Raw genomic sequence first — 23343 nt, forward strand, 5'->3', positions numbered from 1 at the left:
TGCTTATTTCGTATTTTATAATCGTTTTGGCTATTCAAAACTTTGACCATTTGTGGGGGAGGTACCAGAAGGAATGATCTGATCTCTACCACTTTTATAACAGATCTTGTGTTGATAGAAATATGGAGATGTGCCAAGTCTGAATTGAAACGGATTTTAATTTCGCGTTTTATGAGCCTCATGGGTATTTAAAATTTTGACCCTTTGTGGGGCAGGTCCCAGAAGGAGTGGACCGATATATTTCATCTTAGCACCAGATCTTGAGTTTATAAAAATATTGGAATATGTGAAGTTTTAAAACAAATGGATTCTTACATCACATTTTATAAGAGTTATAATTATTCAAAATTTTGACCCTTTGTGGGGGAAGCACTTGATGGAGTGGACCGATATTGTCCATTTTTGCACCTGACCTAGAACTGATGCAAATATTAGGATTTGCAAAGTTGGTGCAAAATTGGATTAGCATGTTGCTCTCTCTTCCACTCTTTCTGAAGCAAAATATTTTCTTTTAAAATTTCTACCTTTTGTAGGCGAGGTACCAGAAGAAGTGGGCCAATATTGTCCATCTCCGAATTCCATCTAATTTTGATAATAATATTACGATGTACCAAGTTTGGACCAAATCGGATACTCCCTTTTAGAGTTATTGAGTGCACCAACCAGCAGAGTGACAGGCGGAAGGACGCATTGGCATTGGTAGATCGACTCCAAATGTTCTGAAATGAATTTGGTCCAAAGAGACCTAGGTCTAAAACCGTTATTTCGAAGAGGTACGTTTTTGGCTCTATCAAATGATATATACCCTCTCTAGCCATATGGCTGAGGGTATAAAAATCGGATGATCCTTGTTTCTTCAATGAGATAAATTGTTTTCAATGAAAATGTTGACCTTTAGTGGTCCAATATGGCCCATCTCCCAACTCGATCTAAGTTTAATGATAATATTACGATCTACTAAGTTTGGACCAAATCCAAGTATCAGACATTTGGACAGCTATTCCTAGATCGACTCCAAAAGTCCTGAAATGGATTTCGTCCAAGGAGACCTAGGGTCTGAAACCCTTATTTCGATGAGGCACGTTTTGACCGGATAAAATTAAATATACGCTCTGCTGCCATATGGCTGAGGATATAAAAAGGACCAATGGGACCCCTATGGTAACTCGCTTAAATGATAAACTGCTCCGCCCCACAAAAAAAAAAAAAAAAAAAGTACCCCAAAGACACACTATATTCCAAGGAATCTTAATACGAAAATTTGGAAAAAAGGATGAATAAGGGAGTAACTTTTCACCTCTACTTAGGTCATTCAAAACGGCGATACAGGTGTCTTATATTTTTGGCTCTACTTTCATAATCCAGTGAAATTTTTGTGGGATAAAAAAAATATTCAATCCTTAAAAAACGTCTCTCGCCATGGAATTGAAATTGATCCTTTCCAGGATATATTATCCTTAATAAGATAATAATTCAGTATTATATTCTAAGAATAATACAACCCTTCTCTTCATTTCGACTCAAGTAACCTTAATTTAAACATATTTTCTTATTTTTCCCATGGCTTGAAGTGCTTGTCAAGAAGTTAGTTCTCCGAAGGATATATCGCTCACAGCTCATGCCATGTTATTTAATGAAAACTACACCAAAAACAAAACAGAAAAAAACCCTGAACTTACTTTTGTGCCTTGAACCAGGCACGTTTCTGTGGTCCATGTTGAGTGTCCTTTTGCGTGCCCAACTGAGTTTGGCAATGGTCAATGTAGGCTACCGTCGATGCTACTGACTCATGCGGCACTGAGGTGGTCACGTAATCACCATTCTTGGTTACAATCGTTTGTATGTAGGATGCAGGACGTGTTTGTGGTAGTGGTGTTGGTGCTGTTGCTGATTCTACTGCTGTTGTTGGCGGTGCATTGTACTGATTTAAATTACATTTACTATTATCGTTAACCAAATCTCTGTAGATCTGGGCATAGGCAGAATGGCGTCTTAATTTAACTTCGCTGCTGGGGGGTTGTTGTTGCTGTTGCTGCTGATAGTTGATATTTGCATTGAAGGCAGGTGGAGAAGTATAAGATTCTGATGCAATCCGATGATGCTTATCCAGACTACTATCTTTGCTGTGCTTTCTTTGTGGCCTTACCACATCGCCGGCCTTGCCATTACTGTGCGACGACAAGTGGTCACTGGCCGAAGAGCTGGTGATATCGTCATTTACCCCCACAGCTGGATTGTCAATGAAGGCTGTATTCAAAATACCACCTTCACAATCCAAATGGATACGCAAAACAGCTGTGTGGTGTTGAGGATGATGATGAGGTTGATGATTATTGGTCGCCGCAGTTGCCGTTGTTGTGTGGGTACTGCCGCTGCCCGCCCGTGAATTTGTGGTACTAGGGCTACTCGTACTTTGGATCCGGGAGGCAGGTACTGCACTATATTTAACCTGAGCCGTTTTGCAGGCATTCACCACCAAATAGGCATTACTGTCGGCACTGTTGCAGCGCGACAGGGAATTGGGATCGGATTTATCCTGATTACAGCTGCTGGACTCTTGCGACTCTTCGGAGGAGTTTTTTTGTATAGAGGCCATAGTCTTGATTTTTTTTATCAATTTTTATTTATTTTTTTTTAATTTTTTTTAAATTATTTTTTCACAATTTACATATTGGGGTTTTCGCAACACTTCACTGCGTTTGGAGATTTTGAAAATTTTCATTTATTTTTTTCTTTGTTTTTTTTTTTTTTCTGTGTGTGTTCTGATCTACTTGTTCTCACCTCGAGCTTAATTTTCTGAATGGGAATTGTGACAATTTTGTTTTCCATCAAAGGCCGCGCTATTGTTAAACTAATTTCAGAATCTTGGCTATTGTTTTGTTTCAGAAAGCCAGGAGGAGTAATTTGCAGGCGGCAGACGTGGTTGGGCTGAGCTTCATTGGCGCTGTCGCCGTCGTTGCCGTTGTTGTGGTTGTCGGGTTGGTTCTTATCAGTTCGAGCATTACTTATGGCAAAACGTTTAACGTCACTTTTTGGATTTTCAAATTAATTTTGTTTTTGTTTGTGTACCTAATGGCTTTCAGTACCATTTGCCATACTTGCGAATGTAGTTGTTGTACTTGGTTTTATGACCAGTTGTTTTTGTAATTTTGTTTTGTTTTTTCGTTCTCTGTTCGAAAACTGATGAATTCGGCGTTGAAGTTCTAGATGGTCGTTAGCATCATCAGAATTAGATTTTTTTCGAATCAATCTCAGATGTCTGGGTTTCCAAAGCGGTATTCAGTTCTGTCGTTGTCTCTGTTGGAAGCTTTATTATTAGCTCGTTTTTAATTACTTTGGGGTTTTTTATATCCCCCATGAATTTGTTGCCTATTTTTATTATTTAATTTCACAGATGTCTAGTTAGTTTTTTTTTTAATTTTATTTTTCAGATCTTTTTGCGATTAATATTTTTATGTATTGGACACGTGTGTGTATGCGTAGTATATTTAAATCGGGACTTGAAATAAAAGTTGTAGCTGTGTGTGGTCTTTTGTACAATGGACCCACATCCAGCTTTTGTGTCCAAAACTATTTCAAGGTCTCCATATGTAAACCTCAATATAAACAAGTTAAAAAGCAGTAAGTTCGGCCGGGCCGAACTTTGAATACTCACTATTTGGAACGAATTTAGAAATTTTCAAAAAATAAAATCCGTTAAAAATTCTTTTAAAATCTTAAAAATACCGAATATAGCCGTTATTTTAGGGTTTATACGACGTGGACCTACATAGGCATTATTTTTATTTAGCCATTACCACATTATAAACGTTGAATAATGTAGCATCATCAAAATACAGTATATAGGAAGGTACCGTTATATCGGAGCTATACGAAGACCTGGACCTGCGTAGACAATTTTCTGTCACAGGCTGGAGCATCCATTACGAACTTCAAATGCAAAATTTGAAACAATTTCGGTGAGTATTGTACCTAAAATCGTTAAAATACCGAATATAGGGAGGTACTGATATATGGGGCCTATACGAAGACCTGGACCTGCATAGAAAATTTAGTGTCACAGACTGTAGTTCCAATACGTAATTTGAAACTACTCCGGTGAATAATGACGCTAAAATCATCAAAAAACCGAATATCGGGAGGTACCGTTATGAGGGGACTATACGAAGACGTGGGCTTGCACCGACAAATTTCTGTCATAGGCTGTAGTATCTATTATGAACTTCAAATGCAAAATCTGAAGCAATTCCGGTGAATAATGTCGCTAAAATCATCAAGATACCGAATATAGGGAGGTACCGTTATATGGGGGCTATATGAAAACGTGGAGCTACATGACCTATTTACGAACCTAACTTGCCTACTATCTTCGTTCGAAAGATAACGTTATTACAACAGACAGACGGACATCTCTAAATTGACTTAGAGTTTTACGCTAATCAAGAATATATATACTTTGTTGGGTCTGACATGAGTATTTCGAGGAGCTACAAACGGAATGATAAAGTTAATATACCCTCCTTAGAATGGTGGATTGTATAAACATCGGAATTCCAGCTCTAAACCTTCACCCAATACCAAATTTAGTAAAATTTAGTACATCCACAACAATCTACGTCTAACCATCTTTAACACCAACAGTGGTCCAAAATTGATACTATTTAGTATTTCACGTACAAAACCCACTCCATATCCCAATTCCAGATACCAACAGTGAGTTTAATATCAAATTTAGGGATTGAAGCTCTATGCGTTAATCCATTGCCAAATTTTGTACTAATTGGTACATTTCGAACAATTATAGTACACCTCCCCAAAAACCACCTCCATAACATAGCCACAGACACCTATACATGACATCTATATCATATTTTATGATATCAACTCTATTCCTCAACCCAATGACAAATTTAGTACTTTTTAGTAACTTTTGTACAATTATAGTACTATTTTCCAAAAACACCTCCATGTCACAATTTCAGATATCAAAAGAGACCTTTATATCGAATTTCGGTATTTCAGCTCTATCCCTTTACCAAATAGCCGATTTAGTACCATTTAGTACTTTTCGTACAATATTATACACATTTCTGAAATCACCTTTATATGTCCAGGCTACACATACGCAGCGACCCTAATAGTAAATTTCATATTTCAAGCACTATATGTTTACCCAATACCAAATTGTACCAGTACTACTTTAGTACTTTTGCGTGCACTTGTAGTACATATTTGCAAAACCACCTCCTTATCACAAACCTACCACCAAGAGGGACCCCCATATAAAATTTCAAAAGTATAGCTTCATCGATTCGACCTAAAACCAAAAATTACCAAATTTAGTACTATTTAGTACAGTTTGCACACTTAGTACACGTTTCCGAAAACACCTTTTTATATCAAACTTATTTTTCAACCTTTATTATCATACCAAGTTTCAAGTTTTTACCAAAGGTACCAAAGGTACAATTTAAGAAGTTTAGTACAACTTTAGAACTTTAGGTGACATTAAAGTTAGAATTTCCAAAAACCCTTTGATATATCTATCCTGCACGTCATCAGTGAGTCTCATTTCAAATATCAGATTCTAGCTTATTTCGTTTGTCCTATGCAAAATATTAAATTTTTAGCACACTTTAGTACTTTTCATACCTTTTTAGTTGGAATTTCTAAAGCCCCAGCCTTATCACTAGCCTACGCACTAAGACTGACCCTAGTGCAAAATTTCAAGATTCTAGACCTTCTGGTCTTGTTTAAGAAGACCTTCTAAGGTCTTCTATAAAAAGACCTTCGGGTCTTCTATGAGAAGACCTTCGGGTCTTCTATGAGAAGACCTTCGGGTCTTCTATGAGAAGACCTTCGGGTCTTCTATGAGAAGAACTTCGGGTCTTCTAAGAGAAGACCTTCGGGTCTTCTATGAGAACACCTTCGGGTCTTCTATGAGAACACCTTCGGGTCTTCTATGAGAAGACCTTCGGGTCTTCTATGAGAAGACCTTCGGGTCTTCTATGAGAAGACCTTCGGGTCTTCTATGAGAAGACCATCGAGTCTTTTTTGAGAAGACCATCTGCTCTTCTATGAGAAGACCATCTGCTCTTCTATGAGAAGACCATCTGCTCTTCTATGAGAAGACCATCTGCTCTTCTATGAGAAGAGACCGTCTGCACTTCTGTGAAAAAGACCTTCTGCTCTTCTGTGAGAAGACCTACTTTTCTATGAGAAGACCTTCTGCTCTTCTGTGAGAAGACCTTCTGGTATTCAGTGGGAAAATTTTCCGATCTTCTGTGAGCAGACCTTTTGATCTTCTATAAGAAGACCTTCTGATCTTTTTTTTAAATACCTTCAGAACTTTTTTGAAAAAACGTTACGATATTCTGTGGGGAGAAATTCTGGTCTTCTTGGGGAAAGACTTTCAGGTCTTTTGTGGGAACACTTTCGCTTCTTCTTAAGGAAGATCTTTTCGTCTTCTTGACCATCTCGTCTTAGATGACCATATGGACATTTAAAAGTACCCCTTCAATTTATCTATAGTTAGTAAAAATATCATGACATACGAAGTTTTAAGAAAAATTTTTATGAGGCTTATAATTGTTTAATATTTTGACTCTTTGTATGAAGATACCAAAAAGAGTAGTCCGCTGTAGCCCATTTTCACCCAGCATCGTTTATGAAAAAAAATATTGGGATGTGCTAACTTTGAAAAGAATCGAGTGCTTATTTTTTATGAGTGCTATAGCCATTCAACATGTTGACCTATTGTGGGAGAGGTATCAGAAGTATTTTGTATAAGAATTATGATTTTTAAAAATGTTCAACCTTCGTGCATCTGACCTAGCAGTGATAGAAATATTGGGATTTGCAAAGTTTTAACCAAGCCTAGGTCAACACTAAATTTTCTGAAACATATTCCGTCTACAAGAGACCGGTATACAATCGATTAGACTTTAGTCGATCTTAGATTGGAAATTAAATGTCAAATATAAATGATAATTTTTTTTTTTGACAAAACCGGTTGCCATTTTTTGAACACTTTTTGCTCTAGACAACTACCTTTTCATTCATAAACGTACCGAAGCGTTGTGTAAATACCTCGCGCATTAACTACTTGCTTAACCTCATTGTTTTACAAATTGCGAATAAATTAAAATTTCAATTAAAATAAATTTCTAAATCGATTGCATGTTCAATAATTCCATACGGAGGACATTGGCTTATTTTTGATGTTGTTGTGGTTGTGGTTGTTATTGTTGTTGCTGTTTGCTATTGGAAGGACACTTTGCTGGCAAAATTAAATTACGACGACAAGTTTATTAAGACAATTGTATATGGGTGTGTGGGGGGAGGAGGGGCTTGAAGATTGCAGCATTGATTTACACAAAGTTTATCTAATTTAGCAATGCAGCAATGTTTTCCAAAGTGTCACTCGGACCAAAAGCTGAGCTGAGAAGCAATTCCAGCAGCAATAAATTGAACATTTAAATTATTTATCAGCAATTGAATAAATTTCAAATTACATATTCTATTGGATGTGTGAAAGAGAGAGTGTAATAAATGTTGAAGATTCATATGAATGTGTATGGATGTGTGTAGATTATCTTAGAAATTGAAAAAAGGCTAGTAATAGGGTGTTGTGATTTTTAGAAGAGAGAATATTTTGAAAAAGACCTACTTCCATGGTAAAAATATTACTGATCTCGAAAAGTTTTTGCATGTATCAACGACGTGGCCAGTGGCCACCTGTGAAATAATAATTATACCTTACAACAATATGTGTTGGGGGTATTATAAGTTTGATTGGCCCAAAAATTCTGTAGCACCTCGAAATATTGGTTTCACACATAGGAAAGTATATATGGATCTTCCTATCTCGGCGAACTGAGTCGATCTAGCTATGTATATTCGTCCGTCTTCAGGAAATTTAGAATGGAGGTGGGGCTAATGCCAGAATAGAAGCCTATTGCTTTTGGAGATGATCGCATAATATTTAGGGGTTGAAATGGACCAAAAACTGAAAAATATCCTGATTTTGCAGTTTCTCTACAGGTCGCAATTATAGACCAATCGAAGCGGAAGTTAGCATGGGGCTAAAGCTTAAGGCTAGGCATTAGGGTAGGGTTTTGCTCAGAAGAGCTAGGCCTATTGTTTTCGAATATGTCCGCAATATATTTAGGGGATTAAATGGACCAACAACTAAAAATGTTCTTGATTTTGCAGCCGTTATAAAGGTCACAAACAGAAACCAAAGGACACGAAATCTCGCATGAAGTTAGAGTTTAGGCCGGCGGGTAGAATGGACCACTACTTTTGTGTGAATAAATACCAACATTACTTACAGGCGATATCCGAAATACACAAAAGCGAACTTCTGGCTTTTTTACGTGACATAATTTCAAAAGCGAAATCTAACATGGATTTGGACATAAGGGGGCTTCTAACATATTGTAGTGTTGTAGGGTATCACATGGTCGGCCCCGCACGGCTATAGCCTTTGCTTACTTGTTTTTTGTATATTTTTTGAGCATTTTACTTGAAAATCTCATTTTATATCGGTTGGGCCCCCGAAAAGGTTTCGAAAGTCATTATTGACTACGTCGGTTGCATGGAGTTCTGCTAAAAACTAATTTTTTCTAAAAAATCCAATTGGATCCCCTACTTATGGTCGAATTGTTAAAATTATTTTCACCACCAAATGAAGGATATCATAAATTTGTCATTCCTTTGGCAACAACTTGAAATATTCGTCGGAAACCTAATACATACAGGGTGAGATGAAAAACCTGCAACCAACTTCAGACTGCTCTCATCTCTAAGCCACTCGTCCGACAGCTGTTAAGATTATTCTCATTATATTGTTTACAAGCGTACGAAAGCATTTTGGTGAGAATTTTCCAAAAAAAAATTGATTCGTGATGGAATTCAAGTGTGATAGTGTGATTTCTTTATATTTGGCTGGAAAACTACAAGTGGCTGTCGTTAGAGCACTCCAGCATTTAAATGTGAATAAATCTTTTGTGTCTTGTACCATCGCTCGTTACGGTGATCTTGGAGGCGTAGCCCGACGTCAAGGAAGTGGACGGAGAAAACAGCAACATCAGCAGAAATGGTTGGAAAAGTAAAGAATCGACTTGATCGGAACCCGCGTCGCAGTGGCCGAAAAATGGCTCGTGAGCTGAACGTATCGCAATATTCCATTCGGCAAATATTGAAAAATGAGCTCATGGCAAAGCCATTGAAATTCCAAAAAGTGAAAGAACTTACACCGCAACAGAAAGAAAATAGACTCAAAAGAGCTAAAGAGTTGCTTCGCTTGGCCGAACGTGGTGAACTGCCGAATTTGGTTTTCTCCGATGAGAAAACATTCGTTGTCCTGCAGTCCAGCCAAAAAAGTCAGCTGAAAATGTGCACTTTCGGTTGGCCACCAGAACTCAAGCGCCGGCCATGGTGATGGTGTGGGCCACCATAACAGCCGATGGTCGCTCTCCGCTAGTATTATTCGAACGTGGCATCAGAATGAATGCCGAATATTATCGCGAAAGTATTCTGGAGGGTGTATTAAAGCCTTGGGCACGCAAACATGTTGGTCGCAGACCTTGGACATTCCAACAGGACCCAGCACCATCGCAATCAGTCACGCTACCCAAGAATGTTTACAAAATGAGGTTCCTCGCTTCATTTCCAGCACATAATGGTCACCAAAATCTCCGGATACCAATCCATTGGACTATTGTTTTTGAATTATTTTGGAAAGCAAGGTTAGCACTAAAAAATACCAAAGTGACGATCACCTCAAGCAAGCGCTTCGCCGGGAATGGGCCAAAATACCGCAGAGCAATATTCGGGCAGCGTGTGACACTTTCATTGGCCGTTTGAAGGCCATAATTCGTGACAAAGGTGACCAATTCGAACAAATCTAAACTTATTCTAAAATTTGATGCTATTTCCGACATTTTTTGTTTTCAATTAAAAAAATTAAAAAAAAATGTAAAAATTATGGAGTTTGACTTTATTGTAGTTTTTTTTATCTCACCCTGTATTTTTTAATTTTTACTAATTTAATTTTTTATTTTCTCTTTACGTCTTTTTTATAGTTTCCTTCCCATTTGCCCTTTTTTAGTACTTTTTGTCACATTTAATATTTAATTTTCCTGTAATTAAATTTTTACCCAACAAACAGAACTTTAACCTTGCCTCAAATAGCAAATTTTCTCTCTCTCTCTAGGTCTCGAAGACATATTTTCACCAGACAACAATTGACATTGCCAAAAGAAGAAACAAATTAGAACAATGCAAAAAAAAAAAAAAAATAGCCCATAAAATTCTTTGCCATATTTAAGAGGTCCAGATATGTAAGGTCAATGTATTCATATGATTGCAATGTCCTTTCTCTCTGCCGCTCTCGGTCTCTCTCCATTATTCTAGGCAATTGTCAAAGGTAAGGCCGGCCGTACGGCAATAACTATGACATTCAAATGTTGCCAATGAAAATCTACCACATATGGCCAATTGTGAAGAGGTTTTTTGCTATCTGCCTCTTCCTCTCTTTGGCTTTGACTTCTTAACTATTGTTGTCCATAACCTTTCACACATAAAAAGCTATTATCCGTGCCGAATTACCAAACTGAGTGAGCCTGTTGCCCTGGCCGGGCAAAGCATTTTTTTTTAATGTAGACAAGGATGTGAACACATATGGTAGTGGGAGGGGTGATAGCCTTGTTGGCTGGAATTGTTTTACACAACAACAACAACAAAAATTGTAGATATGTTGTTGTGAATGTAAATGAAATCATTGGGTGAATCAGTGAAAAGTTGTTATGTTCCTCTACCAATTTGAAAGGAAAGTGACAACGGCCTCCATCTTACTAGCCAGTTTGGAAGCTGCTTGGTACCATGGTGATGATAAATTGTGATTTTTTTTGAAGCTATAAAAAAAGGAGAATTAAAGGGATTTTTTAAGGGACACATCAAAAGTCATGTAAGGGAAAACATCAAAGTTCTTCTTAGAGAAGCCTCAGCGGTCTTCGTGTAAAAGATTCCTAAAATATTCCCAAAGAATACCTTTAAATATTTTTATAAACATCCTCAAAATTTTCTATATAAAAGAGTCTATAGGAATTTACGTAGAAAACCCTAAGGGAAGCAAATTCGAAGGTTCAATGAAGAACTCCAGGTCGAAATGAGGGTCGTCATACAAAAAATATCAAAGGTCCTCAAACTTCTTCTTTTGAAGATATCTGGCAGTCTTCTTTTAGAGCACCCCAATTGCCTTCTTATGTAATACTCAATTGTGTCCTTTGGGAACGCCGGCCAGATTTTGAATACAAAAACTCAGAATCTTTCTAATAAAGGGTTTCAAAAGTATTATTATGGGATACCTCGAATGAATTCTATCTGACGATCTTGCAAAGAAAACATCGATGACTTTTATAGAACAACCCACAATAGAAAACTCCCGAAACGTTCATATCTTTCTTATCAAATAAGAAGACTTCGAACGACTTATTTTTGAGTACCCTAAAAACGAATTCAAAGGGCTTCATATGGATGATGATAAAAGTCTTCTCGAAGGGCTTGAATGTTATTCTATATTTTTTTTTTAATTTACATCAGCATTCGTTCGAGGAATAGATAGAATCTGGAAAATATGGACATCATATTTTGCCTACCCAAGCGGCTATTCTCAATTCCTAAAATGGGGAAGCTATATCTATGTTGTATGTTTTTGGTGGAAATCAAGGGAGAATGGATATAGCAATTTAAAACGTGAATTTGAACCCTAATTAGCCAATTGGGGCTGAAAATCAGAAGTAATTTTTAAATGGTGTCAGAATGGTTACCATTTCGGAGAATTCGATAAGGTCTATAACAAAAAGTGGACCTACATTAAATATTTTTGATAAGAGATAAACTACTCATTGAGAATCTGAAATGATAAATAACAACAACTTAAAATACCGAAAATCAGTAGGTATCGATACTTGGAAGTGTTACCTTCTTGGGAGTACTACAAACATGTATGACAAATTTCACTCATTTACCTTAACCTCTATCCTGATTTTAACACTTGTAGTTAAATCGGTTTAGAATTTTATTCTGATCTCTAAGGTATAAAAAGTATCGAATCTTACAATAATACAGGGTGAGATAAAAAACCGCAACAAAGTCAAACGCCATAATTTTTTCATTTTTGTAATGTTATTGAATGAAACCAAAAAATGTCGGAAATAGCATCAGATTTTAGAACAAGTTTAGATTTGTTCGAATTGGTCACCTTTGGCATGAATTATGGCCTTCAAACGTCCAATGAAACCGTTACACACTGCCCGAATGTTGCTCTGCTCCCAGGAAAGCGCTTGATTGAGGTTATCGACACTTTGGTATTTTCTAGTGCCAACCTTGCTTTCAAAAATACTCCAGACGCAATAGTCCAACGAATTGGTATCCGGAGATTTTGGTCGCTATTGTGCGTTGGAAATGAAGTGAGGAACCTCATTTTTTAACCATTCTTGGGTGGCGCATGCTGAGTGCAATGGTGCTCAGTTCTGATGGAATGTCCAAGGTCTGCGGCCAAAATATTTACGTGCTCAAGGCTTTAATATACCCTCCAGAATATTTTCGGGATAATATTCGACATTTATTCTGATGACACGGTCGATATATACGAGCGGAGAACGACCTTCGGCTGTTATGGTGGCCCACACCATCACCATGGCCGGCGCTTGAGTTTTGGTGGCCAACGGAAGGTGCACATTTTCAGCTGACTTCTTGGGCCATTAAAACCCGATCATCTTGTTTGTTTACAAAATGCTCTGCTGGACAGCGAATGTTTTCTCATCGGAGATCGGAGAAAACCAAATTTGGCAGTTCACCCCTTACGGCCAAGTGAAGCAACTCTTTAGCTTTTTGGGGTCTATTAAACCCTTCACCATAATATGGAGGGTATATTAAGTTTGTCATTCAATTTGTAGCACCTCGAAATATACATTTTAGACCCTACAAAGAAGATATATTCTTGATCAGCATAAAATTCTATGTCGATTTAACAATGTCCGTCCGTCTATCCGTCTGTGGAAATCATTCTAGCTTCCGGACGAAATGAAGTAAGTTGATAAAAATTTTCTTAAATTTGTATTATGTCTGCAGGACTTTTGGTATTGAAAATAAGCGATGTAGGTCCACATCTTCGTATAGCCCCCATATAAGGGTACCCGCCGATTTTCGCTATTTTGATGATTTTAGCGACATTATTTACCGGAATTGTTTCGAAATCGGTATTTGAAGTTCGTAATGAATATTACAGTCTAAGATAGAAAATGGGCCATGTAGGTCCACGTCTTCGTATAGCCCCCATAAAACGGTACCCCCCGATGTTCGGTATTTCAATGATTTTAGAGAAATTATTTAACGGAATTATTTCAATTTTTGTATTTGAAGTTCGTAATCGATACTACAGCCTATGCCAGAAAATTGTCTGTGCAGGCTTATGACAAAAGTTGCGTATGCAGGTCCACGTCGTCGTATAAACTCTAATATACGGCTACATTCGGTATTTTTAAGATTTTAACAGAATTTTTAATGGACTTTAATTTTTTGAAAATTGCCAAATTTGTACCAAATGGTGGAGGCTTTACCCCGAGCTCATTTTTCAATATCTGCCGAATAGAATATTGCGATATATTCAGCTCACGAGCCATTTTTCGGCCACTGCTACTCGGGTTTCGATCAAGTCGCTTCTTTACTTTTCGAACCATTTCTGCCGGTGTTGCTGTTTTCTTCCTTGACGTTGAGCTGCGCTTCCAGTATCATGGTAACGAGCGATGGTACGAGACACATAAGATTTATTTGCATTTAAATGCTGGAGTGCTCTAACGATAGCCACTTATGGTTTTTCAGCCAAATATAAAGAAATCATACTATCACGCTTGAATTCCATCACGCATAACTTTTTTTTCTGGAAAATTCTCACCAAAATACTTTGGACGCTTGTAAACAATATAATGAGCTGTCACTGGAATAATTTGAACAGCTGTCGGAAGAGTGGCTTAGAAATGACAGCAGCCTGAAGTTAGTTGCAGTTTTTTCATCTCACCCCGTACAAACTGCTTTCTTATATTTTAGTAGTCTGCCCATTTGATAGTCTTCATAAATTCTAAGCCAAAGACCTGTATACCCTCATAGGTTTGAACATAGCAGAAAAAAATTTAGATTTCCATTGTAGAAATCCATTGTTAGTTCCATGCTCCATAAGGACTTTTGAGAATCTTATGCGTAGAGAAAATGTTTATTTTAGAGTGGTATGTTAGGTCACAAAAGCAGTTGTTTTTATAGCAAATATTACGATTTAAAAATGTCACAGGGAAATAAAAAATACGACCCATTTCCCTTTGAACCCAGAGATTTGAAACCCAAGATTTGAAGACTTATTAAGAATAAAAAATAAAGAGTGTGTTAGTTTTGTAGTTCTAAGCCGTAAAAGTTGACTTCTCTATTTATATGGACTTTGTTTATATGGAAACCTCAATTTTTGTTAGTTGACCCACTTCGAAATCGCATCAAAATGCATTTTCAGGCACGTCGCTGTTGTGGCGCCCAACTGGAAGAACCATGAAATATGTGTTTAGTTCTTCACATGGAAATGATACCATTTATCTACATAATTTGAATTAGGTTATTATTAAAACTCTAAACTGCTTAAACTGGGCTTATAAAAATTAAAGGTTTGGCTAGATAAGCCTATCAGGTCCAATAAAAAATCAGACCCAATAAAAGGCCATTAAAAAGATCTATGCTCTAAGAGCAAAGGCCAGCTGGAACTTTGACGATAATCAAACTCCTTTCAACAGTTCATCTCTCTCTTTGTTACTATCTGAAGAGAATGCTCTACAAAGACACATTTGTCAAGGACATTGTATGTTTGACCTGATATGATGAGAAAAAATATATGGAGTGTTGGATGGAGTTGTTTTAAATAAATATGCCAAAAAATAAAGGGCATTCATTACAACTACCATGGCAATCTATGCCATTATACAAACCCCGCTAGGATTTTTCGAAATAAATTGCGTCCTATTTTATCTTTAGAAGGGATGAATGCTTTTTCGCTTGTTGATAATGTGAAACGTAATATATCACCCGGCGGCGGCATCGTAGCAATCACCCACTCTTTTAAAGGATATTATTTTTCTATGGCAAAATTCGTACATCCTCAGTAAGAAGTATCATTTATTTTGCTAATACCGAAGTACACATGAACGTAACGCATGAAGTTCATTTGCGAAAGAAAGACCTATCAATCACCCCTCCCATTTAAAACGTATTTTGTCTACTACGCATTTAGTTGCATCAAATCACTGCCATAGATGTGATTCTCTCTATGAATGTGGCATCATGTGTTTGGGATGAGAATTTCCAGGATATTATGATATGAAGATGACTTCTCGTGTTTCTGTTTCTAATTCTCACAATTCTCACAAAGGTAATTGTGTGGGTAATTGTATTGAACATTTTCTGGGGAAATTTTGCTCTGATTAGAAGTTCCACGAAGTGTTATTGCTTCGTTCGTTAGTATCATATAGTAATTAGTTTCATAGTTGTAATTTTTGAATTTTAACTGGCAATTTGTCTGCAGAACTAATTAGGATGACACGTGTTGAGGGGGTTAGAAATGTTAACATTTATTTGCAAATTCTGGTAATCGGTTATGGAAAAACATTATTGGAAAACTTATTGTAAGGAATTAATCTGAAGAATTAAGAATGGATGAAGGAAGGGAACTTCTACAGCTCTTATACAGCTAACAGCTGTTTTTTTTTTTTTTTTTTTTGATTTTTAGTGATTTTTTCGGAAATCGCCAAAAGCTCCCAAACAATACATTTTTACTAATTTTTCCATTTTTATTGACGAAGGGGTAAAATTCGAGTGGGACCGACTTTATGATACCCTATACCACTATATACGGGAAATATGTCCAAATCTGAGCCGATCTCGATTAAATTAGGCAGACATATTACTGACCTCTATGAGATATCTGGTACCAAATATCATTGTTGAGGAGTGCATATAACGAATGTGAGGGACTTAAACACCAAATCGCATAAAACATATATTTGGGAGCTCTAGCCATATCTTCACCGATTTTCCGATACCGATTTTCACCAAATTAGACATACTTGTTTCTAGACTGAATTCGATTGGAAGTGCCAAAATTCACTCCATTTTGGACTTATATTATCCATCTAGTGCACTATAAACGTGAAATCGGATGAAGAATATATAACGGAGCTATATCCAAATTTGAGCCGATCGCGACTAAATTTAGCAGATGTATTTCTGACCTCTATAAAGTATCTGGTATCAAATATCGTTGTTGAGGAATGCATATCATGAATGTGAGAAACTTAGACACCAAATCGCCAAACATATGTATCGGATCTATAGCCATATCTGCACCGATTTTCACCAAATTTGATGTATTTTTGTCACTCCATTTGGACTGATATTAGCCATTTGGTGCACAATTAACCCGAATCGGTTGAAGATACATATGGGAGCTATGTCTAAATTTGAACTGATTTTCGCCAACTTCAAAAGGGGTTCGTCCTTGGGTCAAATAAATATATTTTGGAAAACTTCATCACAATCGGATAATAAATGCGACCTGCATTCTGTTCACAAAAATATATGGACAGATGGCGGACGGACTGACCTGCATAAATCGACGTAGAAAGTGTTTCTATGAAAATCCTCAAAAGTAACTATGTCTCTATCTCGTTTCCTTCTCCATGTGTGCACAAAGACATAATACCCTGAGCACTATGTGATGTGCAGAACTCATAAACATGTTTTCTTGGAGCTCAGGTCTGTAGAAGGTTCATTGCAGACCAGTAATAGGTTTTCTATCCATGGAAGGAAGTGTATACATATAAGTCCTGTATAAGGTACTCAAGCCATATGAGACCTATAAAGGATCTTCAAATCATAAAAGAAGAAGACCTGTAGAAGCTGTCTTAGCCATAGAAGAGTTCTTCCATCCCTGGAAGACTTCTCAAATATCTTCTAGTCACAGAAAACCTGTAAAAGGTCTTTAAACTGTAAAAGACCTGTAGAAGGTCTTCAAGCCCTAGAAGTCCTGTAGAAGGTATCCAAGCCATAAAAGACCTGTGGGAAGTTTTCAAACCACAGAAATCCTTTAGAAGGTTTTCATGCATTAGAAAAACAGTATATGATATTCTGCTATAGAAGACCTGAAAAAGGTGTTTTAGCCATAGAAGACTGTAGAAGGTCTTCAAGTCATAGAAAACCTGTAGAAGGTCTTCAACTGATAAAAGACTTCTGAAATGTCTTCAAGCCATTGAAGATCTGTGGAAGGTTTTCTAGTCATGGAAGACCTGTGGATGGCTTTTCAGAAATGGAAGGTAGAAGGTCTTCTAGCCATAGAAGACCTGTAAAAAGTCCTCTAGCCATAGAAGACATGAGGAAATCTTCTAGCAATGACAAACTTAATATACCCTCCATAGTATGGTGGAGGGTATAACAATCGATAAAAGACCAGTAGAAAGTCTTCTAGCCATAGATGACCTGTTGATGTTCTTCTGCCATAGAAGACCGGTAGAAGGTCCTCAAGTACTGTAGAAGGTTTTCTAGTCATAGAAGACCAGTGGATGGCCTTTCAGCCATGGAAGGTAGAAGTTCTTCTAGCCATAGGAGACCTGTAAAAAGTCCTCTAGTCATAGAAGAAATGTGGAAATCTTCTGGCAATGACAAACTCAATATACCCTCCATAGTATGGTGGAGGGTATAACAATCGATAAAAGACCAGTAGAAGGGCTTCTAGCCATAGAAGTCCTGTTAAAGTTCTTCTGCCATAGAAGAGCGGTAGAAGGTCTTCAAGCCATAAAAGGCTTGCAGAAAGTCTTCCAGCCATTAAAGACCTGTAAAATGTTTTCTTGTCATAGAAGGGCTGTAGAAGTTATTCTAGCCTTATAAGACTTGTAGAAAGTGTCCTAGCCATAGAAGGTCTTCCATCCCTGGAAGACTTCTAAAATGTCTTCTAGCCAAAGAAGACATGTAGAATTTATTTTGCCATAAAAGACCTGTAAGAGGTTTTCAAGCCATTACGGACCTTCAATCCATAGAAGTCCTCTAGAAGTTCTTTAAGCCATAGTAGATCTCTAGAAGGTATTCTAGCCATAGAGGACCATTAGAAGGACTTCTAGCCATAGAGGATTTGTAGAAGGTCCCAACGCCACAGAAGACCTGTAAAAGGTCTTCAAGCTATATAAGACCTCTAGAAGGTATTCAAAACCTTTGGGAGGGATTTTTGTCATAGAAGACCATTAAAAGGTTTTTTAGCCATGGAAGACTCCGGGCTGTAGAAGGTCTCCGGGCTGTAGAAGGTCTCCGGCCTGTAGAATACCTGGAGAATGTCTTTTAGCCATATAAGATATCCAAATGGTCGTAGAAGACCTCCAGAAAGTCTTCTATCCATAAACGACCTATAGAAAGACTGCTATCCGTAGAGGACCTCTAAAAAGTTTTCTAACCATAGAGACCTATAGAAGGTCTTCTTGCCACATAAAAGCTTTAGATGGTCTTCTATCCACAGAAAACTAGCAAAAGGTGTTCAAGCCATAGAAGACTTGTAGAAGTCTTCAAGCCATTTATGACCTGCAGTAGTTTTCCCAGCCATAGAAGGTCTGTCTATAAAAGACATGTAGAAGCTCTTCTAGCCACAGAAGACCAACAGAATTTCTCTAAACCATAAAAAAATTCAGATGGTCTCCCATGCATAACATACCATTAGAAAGTCTTCTTGTTCAGAAGACTCTCGATTTCATCGGTTTTTCTATCGCAAGTCCCATTTCACTTTCACCAAGTGCATAAAATTAATACTACAATTCTTGGAATGCAAATTACAGCAGAGGACGTGCTTGCAATGCAATGTACAATTGTAAAGGTGTGCTCATTTCAAACCCCCTACCCCTCGCAACATCCCCCAGTCATTCATAATAATTATTATTCAATTAAAAAGTACTTTTTATATTAATTAAAATACACGAGTGTATGTTTTTTTAGTTAAATATAATAAACATACGTATGTTCGTATGTATGTATTGCGTAGTATACACCCATACAATGTAACCATTTTCAGGACTTTCGTCATTCATAGAGAAAAATGGCGCATGTGCAGTAGCGTTTTGTAAATCAGATGATATAGGATACGTTTTTTTTTTTGTTACATTTTGGCTATTGCGAATTACAATAACAAGTAAGTGATAGGGAGGGAGGGAGGGAGGGAGGGAGGGAGAGAGGGAGGTAGGAAGAGAACCCAAATATCTATGGGGAAATTAAGTGTGGGAACTTGTAAGAGAAACATTGTATCCTTTTATTTCACATGGGGTTTTGCGTGGGAAACATTTTTTTCCGCCGTGTCGTTCACTTTAAAATAGAAAACCATTAAGGAATTGCTTTTTTTGCAGGTTTGAGTGAATGAAATTTATACCAGAGGTAGGAGCAATTATGTTGCCAGGTTGAAAATGTAAAAAAAAAAATATTTAAATTATGTATTTGTAGGACAAGTTTTTTTTCGAAAATGCAATTTTACATTTAAACGTTGACATAGAAAAGGAACTTATTTTATTAAAGTGAAAGTGATGTCTCTCCCTATGAAATCGCCCTTTCAATGTCTTTGTGAGAACTACAAACAAAATCCAAATTGCCATCAATGTTAGAACACTGGTCATTTTATTTTCGAATAACATTTAAAGACCCTGAAAAAAAAAAAAACAACAACCAAAAACAAAGACATCAAAACTTAGTTCAGCGCAGACAACCAAATCCGATACATTTCAATTTACGACATGAAAATAATAAAAAAAAACCAATGACAATAACAAACAAAGTCAAATGCTCATATCTTAGAAACAGCTTTACAATGAATGAAAAAAAAAAACAACAACAAAAAAACTTTGAGTCTTCTTTGGATTTTCATGGTCATTGCTAAGTGGTTTAACATGTAACATCGTACCAAGTACATAAGTACATGTATGTATGTATGTAAAAAAACAAACGTTAACTACTGTCTTCCTCCCTCCCGCACACAGCCCGGCGCTACGACAACACTACGACAATAAAAACGATAAAGAATACAACAAAGAAGATTATTACGAAAAGAAGAAGAAACAACATAAAACAAGCTCGCTCGTTCGCACACACAAATAATGCAAGTCAATGAAGAAGATTTACAACATGAACATGTATGTACAATACATACATACATATAGACAGATATCGTAAAAAATGACACGTGAATGCTCAAACAGTGTGGACATGTCAATGGCACCTCGTAGTAAGATGTATGGTGTTTGTTACACTGTGCGACAAAATCAAATTTGTCAATATTTACAGAAAAAATGCAGTAGATTTTGAAAGTAGAGTTTGAGAACTTACAGAAGTTTACAACCAGGTCTTCTGTCGATAAAAGACATCTAGAAGGTGTTTTAGCCAAAGGAGACCTCTAGAATCCCTCTGGCTATAAATATCTGTAGAAGGTATTCAAGACATATAAGGCCTGCAGAAGGTCCTCTATCCATAAAAGTCATGTAAAAGGTCATTTAACCATAGAAGACCTGCATAAGGTCTTCTTGCCATAGAAGCCATGTATAAGATCTTACTGCCATAGAAGACCTGTATAAGGTATTTTTGCCACAGAAGACCTGTAGAAAGTCTTTTAGCTATAGAAGACATCTAGAAGCCCTTCTGGCTATAAATATCTACAGAAAGCCATAGAAGACCTTAGTCTTCTTGCCATAGAAGACCTGTATAAGGTCTTTAGATCCCCTTTATAAATCCCTTTGACTATAAATATCTGTAGATAGCCATAGAAGACAATATCAAGTCTTCTTGCCATAGAAGGCCTGTATTAGGTCTTCCGGCCATGGAAGATCTGTATAAGATCTTCTTGCCATAGAATACCTGTAGATGGTCTTTTAGCCATAGAAGACCTCTAGAAATTCTTTTGTCTATAAATATCTGTAGATGGTCTTTAAGACAGGTGTTCGAGCCATAGGTTTCAGTCCATTTCAATATTAATAAAAATAATATTAGAATTATTATGGTCGAAAATTTTAATCATCAATCAAAAAAGGGGTATTTTTGGTCCTTTTATACCCTCAGCCATATGGCTAGAGAGGGTATATATCATTTGATACGGCCAAAACGTGTCTCTTTGGACCAGATCCGTTTCAGGACATTTGGAGTCGATCTAGCGATGTCCGTCTGTCTGGCTAATACGCACAATAACTCTCGAAGGGAGTATCAGATTTGGTCCAAACTTGGTTCATCGTAATATTAGATATTAGATGAAGTTCGGAAATGGGCAATATCGATCCACAACTTCTGGTACCTCCCCCACAAAAGGTCGAAATTTTCAAAAAAATATTTTGCTGAAAATCCTAAAATTTGCATCAGTTCTAGGTCGGGTGCGAAAATGCATCAAGTACCTCCCCCACAAACCGTCAATATTTGTTATAGTCATTACTCTTATAAAATGTGGAATGAGGGTCGGATAATTTTCAAATTACACACATTACAATACTTTTATTAACCCAAGGACTGGTGTTACCTCCCCCACAGAGGGTCAAAATTTGGAATATCTATGAAGCTCATAAGACGCAAAATTAACATCCGATTCCATTCAGACTTGGCAAATCGCAATATTTTTATCAACACAAGATCTGTTATAGAGATGGAAGAGATTCGTCTATACGTTGTGGTATCTCTCCCACAAAGGGTCAAAGTTTCGAATAACCAAAACGATTATTAAATCCGAAATAGGCATCCGGTTCATATTTCACACATCCCATTATTTCTACTAACACAAGATCTGCTGTGAAGATGGGATATATCGGTCCACTCCTTTCGGTACCTCCCACACTGAGGGTCACAATTTTGAATATTCATGAAGTTCCTAAAACGCGAAATTAACATCCGATTATATTCAGACATGGCAAATCTCAACATCAAAACGATCATAAAATTCGAAATAAGCATCCGGTTCTTGGATTGAGTGGCATTACATACATGCCATTAATTTTCCTAACACAGGACATCAGCTGAGAAATGGGATGTATCGGCGCACTCTTTCTGATACTTTTCCCACATAGGGTTCACGATTTTGAAATGCAAAACGCTCGAAATAAGCATCAAACTCTCTTCAAATTTCACACATCTAACACAAAATGTTGTTGTAAAGATGATAGGTATCTGTCAACCCGTTTTGGTACATCAACCACAAAAGGTTCACAATACTTATATCTATCACAATTGCGAAACAAGTCGGGTCAACAATTAGAACAATCATAACTCAAGGCTGGTGGTATCTAAAGGCCAATCATGAATATTAAAAACACATTTTATGGTTGAATCCGTATTTTATGTGAGTTTATGAACATTTCTCCTACAAATACTCATTGAAGAAGTATGACGTCAAGGACAAAATTTTCGCCAACTAGTCTTCACTGCAAAAAAAAAAAAAAAAAAAAAATGATTTTCATTTTCCATTATGTATCAAAAAAAATTTTTGCATCAATATTTTCTTGATATATGTGCAGATTTCTTTTTTTGGGGGACTTAGAGTGAAATTTGGTGAAGAATGCTGTGTAGGAGAATTTCTGCATATATTGATCAAGTACGGCTTTAACCTTAAAATGTCTTTTTAATTCCTGGCGTGTAAGTAAGGCTAAGACTTTTGATATCCGATCAAGAAATTTTTAAGAAGACTAAACCCGAAATTAAAAAAAAAATGGAGAAGGGTTCTACCTTTTTTCTCCCTATTTAAGTTACTTTTTGATGTAGACTGTGTTTATATTATTTTTCCATGTAAACTTTCAAAATGCCGATTAATGTGTCTTCAATTGTTAGCTGCATTTTTATAATCTCCTGGGGCTTTCCTGTAATGCAATGATTATCCAAAAAAGCTATATTTCACTGCGTACTCCTGCAGCATATTATCTTTATAAATCAAGATTATCACCTTTGCAACATGTTGCTGTTGTTGTCTCGCAAATTATTCAAACTTATTTCCTCAGTGCATTTGTACCCAAGCCAATGCTTGACAAACTCATACATCGTTTCGGTTCATATCAGACTAGGTCAGTAACATTTGGACAATGCTTTGATTCGAGAGTAAACAAGTACTGGTCATTCGCACCCATGAGTGCGTTGTTTTATTATTATGTATATATCTGTATGTGTGGCAAACTAACCCTAAACGGAAACCTAATTTGCTGCGGCTCCATAATGAATGAATGCTCTCTCTCTCTGTACATGCCATTGCACCCCATTAAC

The 23343-nt window shown here is 36.9% G+C and overlaps 1 protein-coding gene across 3 annotated transcripts in view; it reads right to left on the reverse strand.

Annotated features, from left to right (window-relative positions):
- Positions 1-23343, reverse strand: part of LOC101897386 (ATP-binding cassette sub-family G member 1) — a 181363-nt gene that overhangs the window by 18494 nt on the left and 139526 nt on the right. The window contains exon 1 of one of the 3 annotated variants that reach the window (XM_011297034.3): positions 1680-3440. The exons of the other annotated variants lie outside the window; for them this stretch is intronic. Within the exon in view, the coding sequence (XP_011295336.1) occupies positions 1680-2596 (917 nt within the window). The 5' untranslated portion in view covers positions 2597-3440. Of the gene's footprint in view, positions 1-1679; positions 3441-23343 lie in introns of those variants that run through there. 3 annotated transcript variants of the gene reach the window in all.

Source organism: Musca domestica, unplaced genomic scaffold (genome assembly GCF_030504385.1).
Source record: "Musca domestica strain aabys unplaced genomic scaffold, Musca_domestica.polishedcontigs.V.1.1 3, whole genome shotgun sequence".
Taxonomy (NCBI): Eukaryota; Metazoa; Arthropoda; class Insecta; order Diptera; family Muscidae; genus Musca; species Musca domestica.